We start from the raw sequence: 15371 nt of genomic DNA, 5'->3' as shown, positions 1-15371 counted from the left end.
CCGCCTCTGCTCCCACCCAAAGGCTAAACATTTTCCTAATCGCATGCAGAATATTTTGGGAAGTGTGCTTTTCATCCATCACTTCTGCATGGAGAAGGAATGATCGGTAGCCTGCTGCAGCAACTTCCTTAGACACACCGGGCTGCCACCAGTGTGCTGTCAAAGAAAGAAAGGCATGCTGGCCGCTAGGTGCACTCCACAAATCTGTAGTGAAATGAACACACTGACCAGCAGCCTTGGAAAGCTCCTCTTTCACTGCTGCAACACAGGACCGATACAGCGAGGGGACAATGTTCCTGCTGAAAGTGGAACGTGACGGAACTGTGTATTGTGGAGCCACAGCCGCCATCAATTGTTTGAAAGGCTCCCCTTCAATCATGGAGAAGGATGCCCCTCCAACAGCAATGAACTGACCAATAAGTCGCGTTACTTTATTGGCCTGCTGTTTGGGCATCGTTCTCTTGGAGTGGAATGCCCCAAATTCTTCCAGGGTGGGCTGGGCATGCAGTGCTCCAACCTGCCTTGGTCTCTGGCTGCCAGCACTAGTTGCTGCTGCTGCTGCTGCTATTGGCTCAGAAGAAGAAGCTGTTGGGGTTTTTCCACGGCCACCAGCTATGCTGCCTGCACTAAGTTTTACCTCTGCATCTTTCCCCAATAGCACAGCGTTGTGTTGAGTGCTGAGGTGATGCTTCATGCTAGCACTGGTAAAATGGCCAGACACTTTCCCTCTGCTTATTAGCTTCCCACAATGTTTGCACTTTCCATAGCGCCCTTCTTCAACATTTTCAAAGTGCTCCCAAATTGGGGCGCGCATAGCCTTGGAGTGTGCCTTGGGTGCTGCTCTTACTGCTCGGGGTGGATGAACAGAGGCAGAACTAGTGGTGGTGGGACTGGTGGTAACAGTACTGGCCATAGTGGGACTGCTAATTGCTTTAGATTTGCTAGGTTTTGCTGCTGCTGCTGGTGGTGGTGATGGTGATGATCGTAGCGGAGAAGGTGGAGGCTCAGGGGAAAATTGTGCACTAGTCATTTGGACACTGCTCCCTGAGGAATCTGATTCCTGACCACTCATCTCCTCTACTTCCTCTGGCTCATAGTCTAGCTCTTCATTAGCCAGATCGAATGGAATTCCTGCTAGGCTGGAGCTAAGACTGATATCGTCGTGAGACTCGTGACTAGTAGTAGTGCGAGCAGGAAGAATAGACTCTGCACTTGGCCTCTCAGTCTCAGGCTCCTCTGCTACCTCGCTAGGTGGAGTTCCACTATGTGTAGCCCTCTCTCTAACTGTCTTTACAAAAATTTTGTAAGGACTTGGTGGCTTGCTAGAGGTACTAGGAGGACATGGCGTGGCGGTACCAGTGGGAACAGTAGGCGCAGCACTAGTGGTGGTAGAGGCGGTAGAGGTGGGGGTGGTGGTGGTGGTGGTTTTCCCTACAAAGGAATGAGATCGCTTTGGTTTGGGACCCCTCTGAGTCTTGCTGCTAATTTGGCTCTGCTTGGTACCTTGCATGCTGCTGGTGGATGGGGAAGATGCTGCTTGGGGCAAAAGGCACTTCTTTTTAGTCACTGGGCTGGTACTACTTGTGCTACCCTTTAACTTTGAACGTGCTTCTGGTGCTTTAGGCTTTCCGTAAAAAACCATAGAGCTTGTGGGCCTAGCCGCACTACTACTGCCTGCTTTTGGTGCCTTTCCTTTACTTGATGATCCTTCAAGCAATGCTTCCCCAAATGATAAGCGAGAGCTTGGCCTACTTGGCCGACTAGACTGACGCAAAGGCTGCATCTTAGAACTGGTGGTGGTGCTGGTGGTGGTGCTGGTGGTGGTGGTGGTGGTGGTAGATGGAGCTTGTCCCTCCTTAGTCCCAAAAGGAGGATCCATTTCAAATTTTGTGTTGTGTGTGTAGTGTAGTGTAGTGTAGTGTAGTGTAGTGTTTAAAAAACTATAAAAAAAAAATAAAAAAATAAAAATAAAAAAAAGGAAAAACGAATTAAAGACAAAAAAATTAGAGGAAGTTCTCTTCAGTGCTACTGCTTAAAAAGTAAAACTATGCACTACTGCACTGTGCTGTGTGCAATCTGCCAAAATCCTAAAGTTATTTAAATTATTAACTCAAGATTAACTATTTAATAACTAGCAGTATTTTATTTTTAATTTGAATTTACACGGGCCTAAGAGCTTAGCCTACTACTATGCTAGCCTAAAGCTATATTTCCTTACTATAAGTCTACCTCTAGGCAGACGCTCTCAAACCCACTAAGCTAAAGTGAGGTTAAATCAGATTCAGTATATGATTTATTAATTAATATTAAGTTATATAATATTAATAGATTAGAACTAATTTACTTATATATTATGTATTATAGATAGAAGAATATAGATTATGAATTAGAATTTAGAATTAGAATTACTTATATTATAGATTATGAATTAGAATATTATTATTTATAATATATTATAGATTAAGATTAAAGAAGATTAGAATTATTTTAGTACTACAGCTAGTAGCTTGAAGCTTTGCTTAGTACAGCTCGTCACAGTCAATTTTTCTTGAAAAGAATTAGAAATAAAATAAAATGTCACAGCAAAACAGTTATCTTCACTGCTTGCTGCACTCACTAGCCCAACAAGTTCACTTCACTGATGGACTGAGGTGAGCAAAACACTAAGGGTACTTTTAATAAAATTGAAATAAAATGTAAAATAAATGAGAAAATCTTTGCAAAACAGTTAACGTCACTGCTTGCTGATCAAAAACACAGCACTTATGCGGCTGCACTCACTAGCCCAACAAGTTCACTTCACTGATGGACTGAGGTGAGCAAAACAAATGAAATAAAATGAAAGATTAATTAAGAAAAATTGACTTGGTCTCTTACTGTTGCTAAAACAAAGCACAAACTATAGAGCTGCAGCACCAGTACTAATAAGATTAGCTGAACTATACGCTAGTAGTAATTAATTAATATTATTACTTTTATTTATAGCTAATTTAATTAACTATTAAGATAAGAAAGAATTAGAGAATTATTGATATTACTGATTTTAGATTAGACACTAGTAGATGTTCTGAATGTCTACAGTACACTCTACACTAGTATACTATTACTAACTATAACTGACAAATATATATATTTTATAATGAATTCAATTATTAATTATATTAATTAATATTACTGATTTTAAATTAGACACTAGTAGATGAATGTCTACAGTACACTCTACACTAGTATACTATAGTATATATATATATATGACTGACAAATATATATATATATATAATATTATAATGAACTATTAAATTATAGATTCTATTAAATTGTAATTTATAAATTCTATTTAATTTATTTAAGCAGGACAGGCAATAGGCACTAGTGCCAGCCCAGGGCAAGGGCACCCCAGTGCCACTGAGGCACTGGGTGCACTGTCAACTCAACAGCACTTACACTAAAGTTGATGACAAATTAATTTTAAAAAAATTAAATTAATCAAATTATTATTATTAAATATATTAATTAAGTAGCACTGAAGTGAGGATGAAGTACACTGTGAGAAATGGCAGGCTAAGGCTTACCAGTCTCACACAGAACAGAACAATCTCTCTGTAACGCTCGGATGCAGCACAGCAGTGTTGCCAAAGCAGTCACAGCGAAAAATGAATGGATCTCTCAGGCAAGCTCTGGTCTTATAAAGGCGCCTTCAGAATTCAAAAAACAGCAGCACAGGCATTGGACGAGACCCTTAGCGTTACGTCACAAGAGTGAGCTGATTGGACAGACGAGGATCAGCTCACTCCTGTTTGAAATTTTGGCGGTTGCGCGGCAAAAACGAAGACGATCACGAAGAATCTTCGATTCTTCGTGATTGTGAGTCTTCGTCTTCGCCTACGGTTTGCCGGCACTGTATTCTGTTCTACGTTCCTTCGGAACGAACAAAAAAACGGCCTCTTCGTGCTCGTTTTCATGTTCGCCCGAAGACGAATGCACAAGTCTAATATTTACTCTGACTATGCATTGTAGCCACAGTACATCCAAATTTACAATTGGAGTTTAGCATAAATACAAATCAGGCAAACCCTAAGAATTCCAAGAATCCAATTAAACACTTACATTTTACTGTGCAGTGAAGTGTAACATTTATGTAGCTTACAACTAAAGCACAGCCACAAGGGGAACTTCTCCAGTGACAAATTAATACCTTGGAGAATGCAACCGAACAGTGGCAATGAATTCATTTGTTTCCCCAATAATGAAGAATAGCTATTTTTTTTACCACAGAGATGGCTCTTCCTAAGAAGATTCTGATTTACCTCATTGCTTCTCGAAGTGCTCCTCTCTCACCCAGAGTTGTGTGTTTGATGTCATCAAAATTATTTTCCATCGGATCGCATTTCTGAAATAAAATATAGTTTTGTGTTAATCCTTGCAGTGACATAAGTCAATTTTGTCAAAAAAATAGTCATAAATATTAGAAAAAGTGCTACATTTGGACAATGAGTAGAAACATTGTTTGAATGCTGATCCCTGCACATGAATGTACACGGCTGAAGTTTTATCCTTAAGTATTGTATTTCCTATGACTATTAAAATCTCTGAAGATGGGCAAAATGGAAAATAAAACATTTAATTTATATATAGATTACATGACATTTCTTTAAGGGTCTTTTTGCTAAACCAGTAGTTCTGTAGACCACATAATAAAAGGTACAGACCTTCAAAAGCCACTTCACTATCCTTTTTCAAATGAATTGAAACTACAATGCAATGATTAACCATCTGCTGAATTTACAACTTCAGGAAATAAATAGTTCTCTCCAGTGAACACTGTCTTGTGTTCATATATTTTCTTAATACATTTTCCAGAGATCATAGACAACTAAGAAGTGTAACTAATCTGGTAAATTGCTACATTGGTAGAGCTTTTGTGCACTGAAACTTGTTTTATCTATGCAGGAAAAAGTTAATAAAGTAGGAACTAGGATGACCACATTTTCTTTCTGCCATTCAGGGACGCACTATGAAGCAGATGAGATTACACACACAGGTATATAACTATTAAGCCAGTATCACAACCTCATGCGTCTACCCAGAATCCCTTGTGGTTGTGGCAGCACCATGAGATTTCTGAGGGAAAAACATGCCTTCTGGCTTGTCTGGTGTCTGTAGGTGAGTGTTTAATAATACTTCTACTACCCCTTAAATTTAAGTGGAAGGGTTTTCCATCACCTTTACCCACCATACCTTATGTAATGGTATTTCTTGTCTACCACAAGCCTCAACTATTAAGCCAGTATCGCATCCTCATGCTGACGAGTCCCATTAAGGACAAAACAGCTGTCAATGAGTGGTGATCTGGCTACTGCACCTCTTCCCGAGTTTTGTCTAAAGGGTGTCTTGTACAGCGGGCAATTACTTTCAAGGGATCCATGTATAAAGTGGATATAGAGGTAAAGGTGATAATTGTTAGCCTTATTTGCATGTGCCTACCCAGAATCCCTTGTGGTTGTGCCAGCACCATGAGATTTCTGAGGGAAAAACAAGCCTTCTGGCTTGTCTGGTGTCTGTAGATGAGTGTTTAATAATTCTTCTACTTCTACTAATAATACTTCTACTACCCCATATACACATTATATATATATATATATATATATATATATATATATATATATATATATATCTCACACATACACCTTGATTCACATATACTATTATATATTAATTATTAATATATAATTAATATATATTAATTATTAAGAAGCCTTGGAAATCATGTTGATTTCAGATTTAATAATATACATACACTCATTACAGACATGAGTAGATATAGAATGCTAACCCCTCTAATACCAGGCATGAGTACATTCAGAGAATTAACTCCTCTATTACCAGACATTACACACACAGCCATACAGACAAACACAGTGATAAACAGATAAACACAGTGACAAACACAGTCAGACATAACAGACAAGCACTGTCACACAAACACTGTGACAAACTGACAAACACAGTGACACACACAGAGTCAAACGTACATACCTGGTGCTGGCTGCAGCTTATGCTGAGTTGGTGTGAAGGAGGGACTCAGCCTATCAGGAGAGGCTTCTAAACTCTGAGGCAATCAGGAGAGTTGAGAAGTCTCTCCTGATTGGCTGAGACCTCCTTCACTCAATGCATTTTCCCAGATTGAGGCTGCCCGGGACCCGGGGTTTAAAAGTCCCATTGCAGGACTGTCCCGGGCAATCCGGGACATGTGGTCACCCTGGAACATAACCTACCTGTCCCAACTTCTGCACGTCTCACGTACATTGTCAGCCACAGTCATGGCCTCAATAGGTAATTAATGTATTTTGTAGCCATGGCAACCCTGGGACCTCTCATAAGTGACATCCTAAGGGTTTCTAGTACAAAATAGGCCTTGTGAGACCATATCAATTTAATAATGCAGGCTGTGAAACATGATTTTAATTTAATCATAGCAATCAATGATCTGTTCGTGCTAATTGGACTTTAAAATTGTTTGATGTTGTGCAAATTATTTAAAACTATACACCAGAAGGACTTTTAAAACATAACCACTCCTTAACTCAGCCTAGGCCAAATTGGTTCTAGGCCTTATCTAAAAAGGTGGTTGTACAAGTGTAAACCATTCTAATGGCATTAATCAGTCATACTGAAATATTTTATAGAAATCAGATTCACTCCTTGCACCTCTAATTCATTTGAACTTTTTTGGTTTAACTCAAGCAGGGAAAACAAACTTCAAACCTACATTATGTACAAAGCTATTTAAGCAGTAAAATGACAGGGATTAGGCACTTATTGTACATATGGTTCAGTAGGATATGAATAGGTAAAGATTATGATACCCAGTGTACTTACAGAATGTACATGGCAAATAATAACTTGATTACTAACCATAATAATAAGATAACAGAGTAGATGCTGTTACTAGAGCAGACAAAAACATTAGTGTTACCTTTTCTTCAAAGGCTTTTTAGCTATTACTTGGCAAATGAAAGGCCAATCTAAAGTGAAGGGAAAACTTATCCAGAATTAGATTTTACACATCTATTACTTTAATTTTACAAATTAGTGGTCCAATAAGCAGTTAAATGTACAATACTATCAATATACTGATCTTGGGAGCCCTCTGAAATGTTGTTTTGATACTGTATAGAATGTCTTAGTTTTTTTGCTAGTGCTTATGAGTGTATTTAATGTTAAATTATGAATGAAACTTCCTAATACTGTGCTACCTTTTCTCACAATGCGTATAACAATAAATAATTAATAAAATGGGTTTATAGGGGTCCCGGGGAGACAACTTTCAAGGGCCAAAGATGGTAGAGGATGGGCTAAATAAGATAACCTAGAGGGTATAATGGCCAACTCACCCTCATCCCTTGCTCAAAGGTTTAGGGGGTTGGGATTTTAAAAAATTACCCTATGGCAGGCACAGACCCAAAGCTGAGCCTATTCTAACATGCGATGGCACTAACAAGTACACTGAATGAGGGAGTTACAAATAATGAAAACCCTTTAGAAAAGTAGAGACTCCATGCTGTGCTTCTTCCCCTCCCATCATCCCTGCCCTGTGGGTTGGATGAAGAAATACATTATATTATTGAGGCTATGGTCCAGAATATAAGTTTACCTACTTTACAGAACTTCAAAATGTAAATGTTGTAAAAAGTAAATGCTCAGCGTAGATCATACAAAAAGCATTCTCCATATCACCCTCGCTACAATCAAATCGTCCTCAACAAGCAGTCCCTTTCCTTCTGTCTCATTCTTCCTTAACCTCTTAATGGAATATATGCTCCCAAAAGAAAGACCCTTTTCTCTTTCTGTATGTCTTAATGTGTGCTGATCTTATTGTAAATTTAAGGATTTTGTTAGTTTGCAGTCCCCCTATTGTTATCGTATTACCGACTCTACTGACACTCTATAAACAAATGCAATATAATAAAGCATGCAAAATAAAGCCAGTAGAAAAAAACATCATACATTTTCTGAGGGAATATTAACATATTCCAACAATGAAGAAAGATATTTCACAAAGAATATAACAATATTTTAGTGAAAATGCTTAGAATATCTTTCTTTGATCAAACATTCTTTGCAAAGAACTGCCAACCAAATTTGTAAAAGCGGTTTCATGGCCTATGAAATGAGAAATATATACTCTCTTGAGCATCGGTATGATGTGACATGTCTTTGATAAATAGCTAAAAAGGATTTGGTATACTTCATGCATCTTAAACACAAGAAATCACCTTAACAACTTGGCCTTTTGAGCATTAATCCTTCAAAAACTTCTTTTGTACAAAACTAAAGCAGGTGATTTTCCCTGGCTCATTTTACACTTCTGTAAAAGTCTTTTAAGAAATACAAATCTATGCTGGATTTACATCTGAATGTAAGGCTGTAAATAGATAAAAGAATAAATGCGACTGTATTGCCAATAAGGGATCTAGCAGATTGCTTGTTCTGTTGTTACCAAAAAACACGAATGGATAGGCTTTTACATTTTACGCAATCCCTGTTTCCTAATCTTAAAAACGGCAAAATGGTATGTTACAAACTATAGTATGACTTGGATATACTAAAAAACAAAAATCCTTTTGACACTTACTTCTCAAGGTAATAAGAAACTCTGAGGGTCACCAAGGGGAAACTCCAGGCCGCCGGAGCGGCATTGCTCCCCATTCTCCACCCCACACGCAACGTCAGCAGGACCATCTACTGACGTCAGCGAGACCACCCACATCCCACAAGGGGAAGGCTACAGGTAGCTGGAGCCACAAAGTTCCCGGGTATGGCAATGGGTCACTTGGTAATCATCTTCAACTGTTTTAAGATTCATCAGATTTATATGTGGAAAGCAAATATCTTGTTTCATTCATTTTTATGCATTAAAAAAAATATTGTATAAATAATTACAAATATTAGTTAAAGTAAAATAAAGTATGAGTGGCAATATATAAGGCCAGAGAAACTTCTGCTGAGAGGAAATCTGCTGTAGGGTAACTAAGCCTGCTTATATTATATGTTGATGAGCTCTAGGTGGACATTACTGTGTAAATCCTGTCATCTAGCTGTACCATCACCTGCATCTTGCATATCTGAAGTTATGTAGGACTTTAGAAGTCTGTACGTGGGCAGGGCCGGGCTGGTGATGACAGGGCAGCCCTAGCACTTTAAGGCCAGAGACTGCCCGATGATTTAAGCGCGACCGACGGCTGGATATGCACGGCTGCACACCACATAAGCAAAAAAAGTAGCGTGTTGCCGCACATATCCAGTCATGGGCCAAAAGAGGTGACCTGATGTGCCACTGGCGCAAGATGGTCAGTCTGGGCCTGCATGTGGGAATACAGATAAGACAGTCTCATGAAAAATGTATTGCTGGGTGTGGTTGCCACATATCACATGCATATATCAACTAATGCATTTACCTGCTCTAAGCCTGACTAAGGACAGTGCTCCCCAGTTTGCCCCCTCCTTGGACTCTGCCTTAAAAATTACACCGTGCCGATAATACACAGAGCCCCTGGATATTCGTCATATTTCTGGATGTCTCCATACATGTTTATGTACACAAATACCAACATTTTTGCAAACTAGTTACCAACTGGTGGATCTGGATAAAATTAATTAATTTTAGATTTTAGCTAATTTAACTAAATTATATAAAATGTTGAGGTTCCACAGATAACTGGTTATTCCACAACTGTGCTTTTTGTTGATGTCACTTGGATGACTTCTTGTGTAATTTCAGGGTATCTGATACACTTAAAGGGGCACTAATCACGCAAGTTCTTATTAAGAACTAATGGATCAAACACCAATATTAGACTATATTAGTCTTTGTATTCATCAATTTTAAAATTTAGGATTTTATTTTTTAAAAAAGCAATTTTTTATAACAGAGTGTCGATGAGTGATACATTAGACAGATGGCCAGTCCAGGCCTGGCCTATTGTATCTACCTTCATGTATTAAATGGTTCACATTTTTCGCAAGAATAACATATTTAACATAAGCTACAAGTTAAATAGAACATACTGTTTATATACTGTATATATTCTTTTTGCAAATTACTGTATTTTACTTATAATCCTTATTAAAGCTAGAAAAACTAATGCAATTTTGTTTGTGTTCCTCATAGCTTAAGCTCTGTTGTGCTCTAACAAAATCTTTTTATGTTTTTATTTTCATCTCTGTAGGTGTTTCACATCAAAGATATGGATCAATGCATTGAAACACAGAATGAATAAGAAATACGAAAAATTGATTTAACAAAAGACAAATATCTACAAAAGACCAGTGGCTACAGACAAGTTTGGGGAGATGAGGACCGTATGTAGCTTTGCCCCCACAATAAAAAGTATGTCACAGAAATCGTCAATGGATGGGTTCAAATAGTTGACATACATCTCTATATAATTAAAACAAAATAAGCATTCTCCACAATATTCTAAATAATAATATTTTTGAACTAAAGCTAGGGTAAATCAGGCATCAAACATGAGAACACATAAGCTGCAGACCACACCTCCACAAAATTTCTGTCCAATAAACAGGGTAACTTGAAGATGTGGCAAAGTAATTGTTTAACTAAGGAGCTGCCTACACTGATGTGAAAAGTAATAAAAACTAGACTTGTGCATTCGTATTCAGGCGAACATGAAAATTGGTTGATTGGTTGATGCGAGAGGAGGCCCCTGCAGGCTACCAACAGACTCACTCTTTAACTCCTGACGGCGCAACTTGGCCAGGGGAGCGCCCGCTCCAAGAGTTAAAGGTTCAAGTTGGTGCTGCAACTTGGCTCCAAGAGTTAAAGGTCCATACAAACGACCAATAGAACCGCTCGTACGGACCTTTAACTCTTGGAGCCAAGTTGCAGCACCAGGATTTTAAAAGTCTGTACGAGGCAGGGGGCTCTGGGGCTCGTCTGCAATCAACCAATGGCAGAGGAGCTCCCTGCCGGCGACCAATAAAGTGGCTCGTACAGACCTTTAATTCTTGGAGTGGGGAGACCAATGGCCTCCCCAAGCCAAGCTCCGTGTCAGGAGTTAAAGGGTCATGCGACCGACTCTATTGGTTGTCTACAGGGGCCCTGCCAGTGCCAATAGAGTCGTTCTTATGGTCCCTTAACTCCTGACGGGAAACCTACGGATTTCTGCTCCCGTTTATCCCTGCGATGTTGCGTAGATAATGGGAGCGGAAATCCGTAGGTTCACTGTCAGCAGTTAAAGACCTTTAACTCTTGGAGCAGAGAGACAGGCCAAGATCCCGGTCAGGAGTTAAAGGGCCGTGCATGCCAACTATTGGCTCATGCTAGAAAAGGCCCCTGCAGACGACCAATAGACTCACTCGCACGGCCCTTTAACTTCTGAAGGCGCAACTTGACCTTGGGAGACCATGGTCTCCCCGCTCCAAGAGTTACAGGTCCGTACAAGCGACTCTATTGGTCATTCATACGGACCTTTAACTCTTGGAGCCAAGTTGCGGCACCAGACTCTATTGGTCGCCAGCAGGGGGCTCGTCTGCCATCAACCAATGAAGTACAGGTGCACCTGGCACCAATGTACTGCCAAGGAGTCTTTAGGACCTGTGTTAGGGAACAAATTCACTCTCTTTCGAAGACCCATCACGTTGCAAGAGCTTTGCTTGAAAAGCAACCTGTTTAAGCATTTTTTGCATAAACAAAATAGAACATAATGCCCTTATTCATTAGTAACGCCAGTAAATAAAGATGATCCTTAAGCTAGATAATATCTGAATGCTGCTTTCATAAATGTCAGGAAGTTTTAATAAGAGGGAGGCACAATTCCAGTTTTTCTAAAGCTTTTGAACATAGTCCAACTAGTCACAGCTGAGCTGTCTTAGTTTACTTATTAAATCAACATCCTTTAATTAGGTTGTTCGATGTAATAGGTCCTAAACAACTCCCTTTCAGAGTTGATGTCTTAATAATTCTATATATTTGACAAGTATTTAGCATGACTCTAAAGTCTGTTTTGAAGAACCTAAAATGTCAACCTTATGCTTCCATTAGTATTAAATAAAAGATACAACTTTATAAAAAAAAAACACAGAAAAGTTTTCAGCAATTACTAGGGAAAGGGTAAAACAATGTTTAAATTAAAAGTGTAATTTGGTCCTATTGCATCACTTGGTTATTCTGTCTATATGTATTACTGTATACCTTCATGCAGAATATCCCAGCATTTACATGGATCTTTGATTTAACACAAAAGGCCCTGGATAAATTGCATTCTGGAGGATAATATTCTGAAAAATTAAAGTTCTAATTGAATGCCAGAGATTCTTTCATATTATATGAAACCCTTATTTGTGTAGTGCTGTAATAAATACAGAAATCAATATAATAACAGTCTAAATGAAAGACAAAATATTCCATGTGAAGAGTAATATGTTTTTGTTGCCTGTTTAGTTTTTTTTCCGATTAATAAAAACTCCTGCTATTCTGTAAACCACATCATAATGGATCTACAAGACATATTATGATTTGAGACTAAGCTCTACCTTTGATGCTGGCAGCCTAATTTGTCTAGCAAGTGTCCAGCGTTGATGCTCAGGATACAGCACTGTTTTTTGCTAAACCCAGCTACAGAGGACAAAAGTGGTAGTAGCGTATTAATATGTACTTAGAAACATAGAAACATAGAAAGTGACGGCAGATAAGAGCCAGAAGGCCCATCCAGTCTGCCCAACCTCTGAGTACTCTCCTTTAGTACTTGCCCTTATCCTATATCTAGCTTGGCATTATGCCTATCCCATGCTTGCTTAAATGACTTTACTGTATTAACATCTACCACTTCCACTGGGAGGCTATTCCATGCGTCCACTACCCTTTCCGTAAAGTAATATTTTCTGATGTTACCATTAAACCTTTGCCCCTCTAGTTTATGCTTGTGTCCTCTTGTTGCGGTTTTATTTCTTCTTTTAAATAAACTTTCTTCCTTTACTTTGTTGATTCCCTTTAAGTATTTAAATGTTTCTATCATATCCCCCCTGTCCCGTCTTTTTTCCAGGCTATATAGGTTAAGATCCTTTAACCTGTCCTGGTAAGGTTTATTTTGTAATCCATAAACCATTTTAGTAGCCCTTCTCTGCACTTTCTCCAACATATCTATATCCTTCTGGAGATATGGTCTCCAGTACTGTACACAATACTCCAAGTGAGGTCTCACCAGTGATCTGTACAGCGGCATGAGCACTTCCCTCTTCCTACTGCTAATACCTCTCGCTATACAACCAAGCATTCTGCTAGCATTACCTGCTGCTCTACTGCATTGTCTACCTACCTTTAAATCCTCAGAAATAATTACCCCTAAATCCCTTTCCTCACACGTTGAGGTTAGGACAGTACCAAATAGTCTATACTCTGCCCTTGGGTTTTTATGCCCCAGGTGCATTACTTTGCATTTATCCACGTTAAATGCCAATTGCCACAGCTCTGACCATTTTTCCAGCTTACCTAGATCGTTTGCCATTTGGCTTCTTCCTCCAGGAACATCAACCCTGTTGCAAATTTTTGTGTCGTCGGCAAATAAACATACCTTTCCATCAACACCATCTGCAATATCACTAATGAAAATATTAAAGAGAATGGGTCCAAGTACAGATCCCTGAGGTATCCCACTGGTAACAAGACCTTGTTCTGAATATACGCCATTGACTACAACCCTCTGTTTTCTGTCACTCAGCCACTCCTTAATCCATTCAACAACATTGGGATCTAAACCCAGAGATTGCAGTTTATTTATAAGTCTCCTATGTGGGACAGAGTCAAAGGCCTTACTGAAATCCAGATACGCAATGTCTACTGCACCACCTTGATCAATTACTTTAGTCACCCAATCAAAAAAATCAATAAGATTTGTTTGGCAAGATCTTCCTGAGGAAAACCCATGTTGTTTTTGATCTTGAAAGCCATGTGACTTCAGATGTTCAACAATCCTTTCCTTTAACATTGTTTCCATTAATTTTCCCACTACAGATGTAAGACTAACTGGCCTGTAGTTGCCCGACTCCTCCCTACTGCCTTTTTTGTGTATAGGCACAACATTCGCTACTTTCCAATCCCCAGGGACAACTCCCGTTACCAATGATTCGTTAAATATATCAGTTAACGGTTTTGCTAGTACACCCCCAAGCTCTTTTAATAACTTGGGGTGTATCCCATCAGGCCCCATCGACTTATTTGTCTTTACCTTAGACAACTGAAGTAAAACCTCCGCCTCGATAAACTCACATATTTCAAATGATTCAGTCTTTTTTCCCAACTGAGGTCCCATTCCATCATTCTCATCTGTAAAAACTGAACAGAAATATTCATTGAGACAGTCAGCTAAACCTTTATCCTCTTCTACATATATGCCTTTTGTTTTTAGTCTAACTAATCCTTGTTTAACTTTCCTTTTCTCATTTATATATCTAAAAAATGTTTTATCTCCATTTTTTACTGATAGGGCAATTCGCTCTTCTGCTTGTGATTTGGCAGTTTTTATAACTTTCTTTGCCTCTTTCTGCCTAATTTTATAGATCTGTCTATCTTCCTCACTTTGGGTATTTTTGTATCTACTAAAGGCTAACTTCTTGTCTTTCACGATTTTGGCCACTTCTGCAGAGTACCACAGCGGTTTCCTTAATTTTTTACTCTTACTGACCAACCTAATACAATTTTCTGTTATCTTCCATAAAACAGCTTTTACAAAATCCCATTTCTCCTGAACACCATTTAAATTGCCCCAGTCTGATAATGACTCCTCTATACATTTTCTCATTTTAGAAAAGTCAGCTTTTCTAAAATCTAAAACTTTTGTTTTTGTGTGGTGTGACTCAGTCACTGTTTGTATATTAAACCACACAGACTGATGATCACTAGATCCCAAACTTTCACCTACAGAAATATCTGTTAACAAATCTCCATTTGTGAACACTAAATCCAATGTGGCCTCCTTACGAGTTGGTTCCTCAACCACCTGTTTTAAAGATAATCCCAATAAGGAGTTTAGAATATCCGCACTCCTGGTACAACCAGCTACTTTCGTTTTCCAGTTCACATCAGGGAGATTAAAGTCACCCATGATTATAACATCCCCCTTCACTGTCATTTTAGCTATTTCCTCCACTAGTAGATTATCGAGTTCTTCTACTTGTCCTGGGGGTCTATAAATCACACCTATGCGAGTTACTTTACTTTTGCCAAATTGTACTGTAACCCAAACCGACTCTAAGTTCTCTTCACCAACTTGTATTAAGTTAGATTTTATGTTATTTTTCACATATAGGGCCACCCCTCCCCCTTTCCTGCCCTTTCTATCTTTTCTATATAA

General features: G+C 38.8%; 1 protein-coding gene across 1 annotated transcript in view; it reads right to left on the bottom strand.

The window, feature by feature from the left end:
* The window catches only part of DPYD (dihydropyrimidine dehydrogenase), a 325720-nt gene that overhangs the window by 267688 nt on the left and 42661 nt on the right, over positions 1-15371 (bottom strand). The window contains exon 3 of the mRNA XM_053470008.1: positions 4308-4390. Coding sequence (XP_053325983.1) covers positions 4308-4390 — 83 coding nt within the window. The remainder of the gene's footprint in view (positions 1-4307; positions 4391-15371) is intronic.

The sequence above is a fragment of the Spea bombifrons genome, chromosome 6 (genome assembly GCF_027358695.1).
Source record: "Spea bombifrons isolate aSpeBom1 chromosome 6, aSpeBom1.2.pri, whole genome shotgun sequence".
In the NCBI taxonomy this organism is placed as follows: domain Eukaryota; kingdom Metazoa; phylum Chordata; class Amphibia; order Anura; family Pelobatidae; genus Spea; species Spea bombifrons.
The sequence above is the reverse complement of the archived record's forward strand: the minus strand, read 5'-3'. Positions and strand labels throughout refer to the sequence as shown.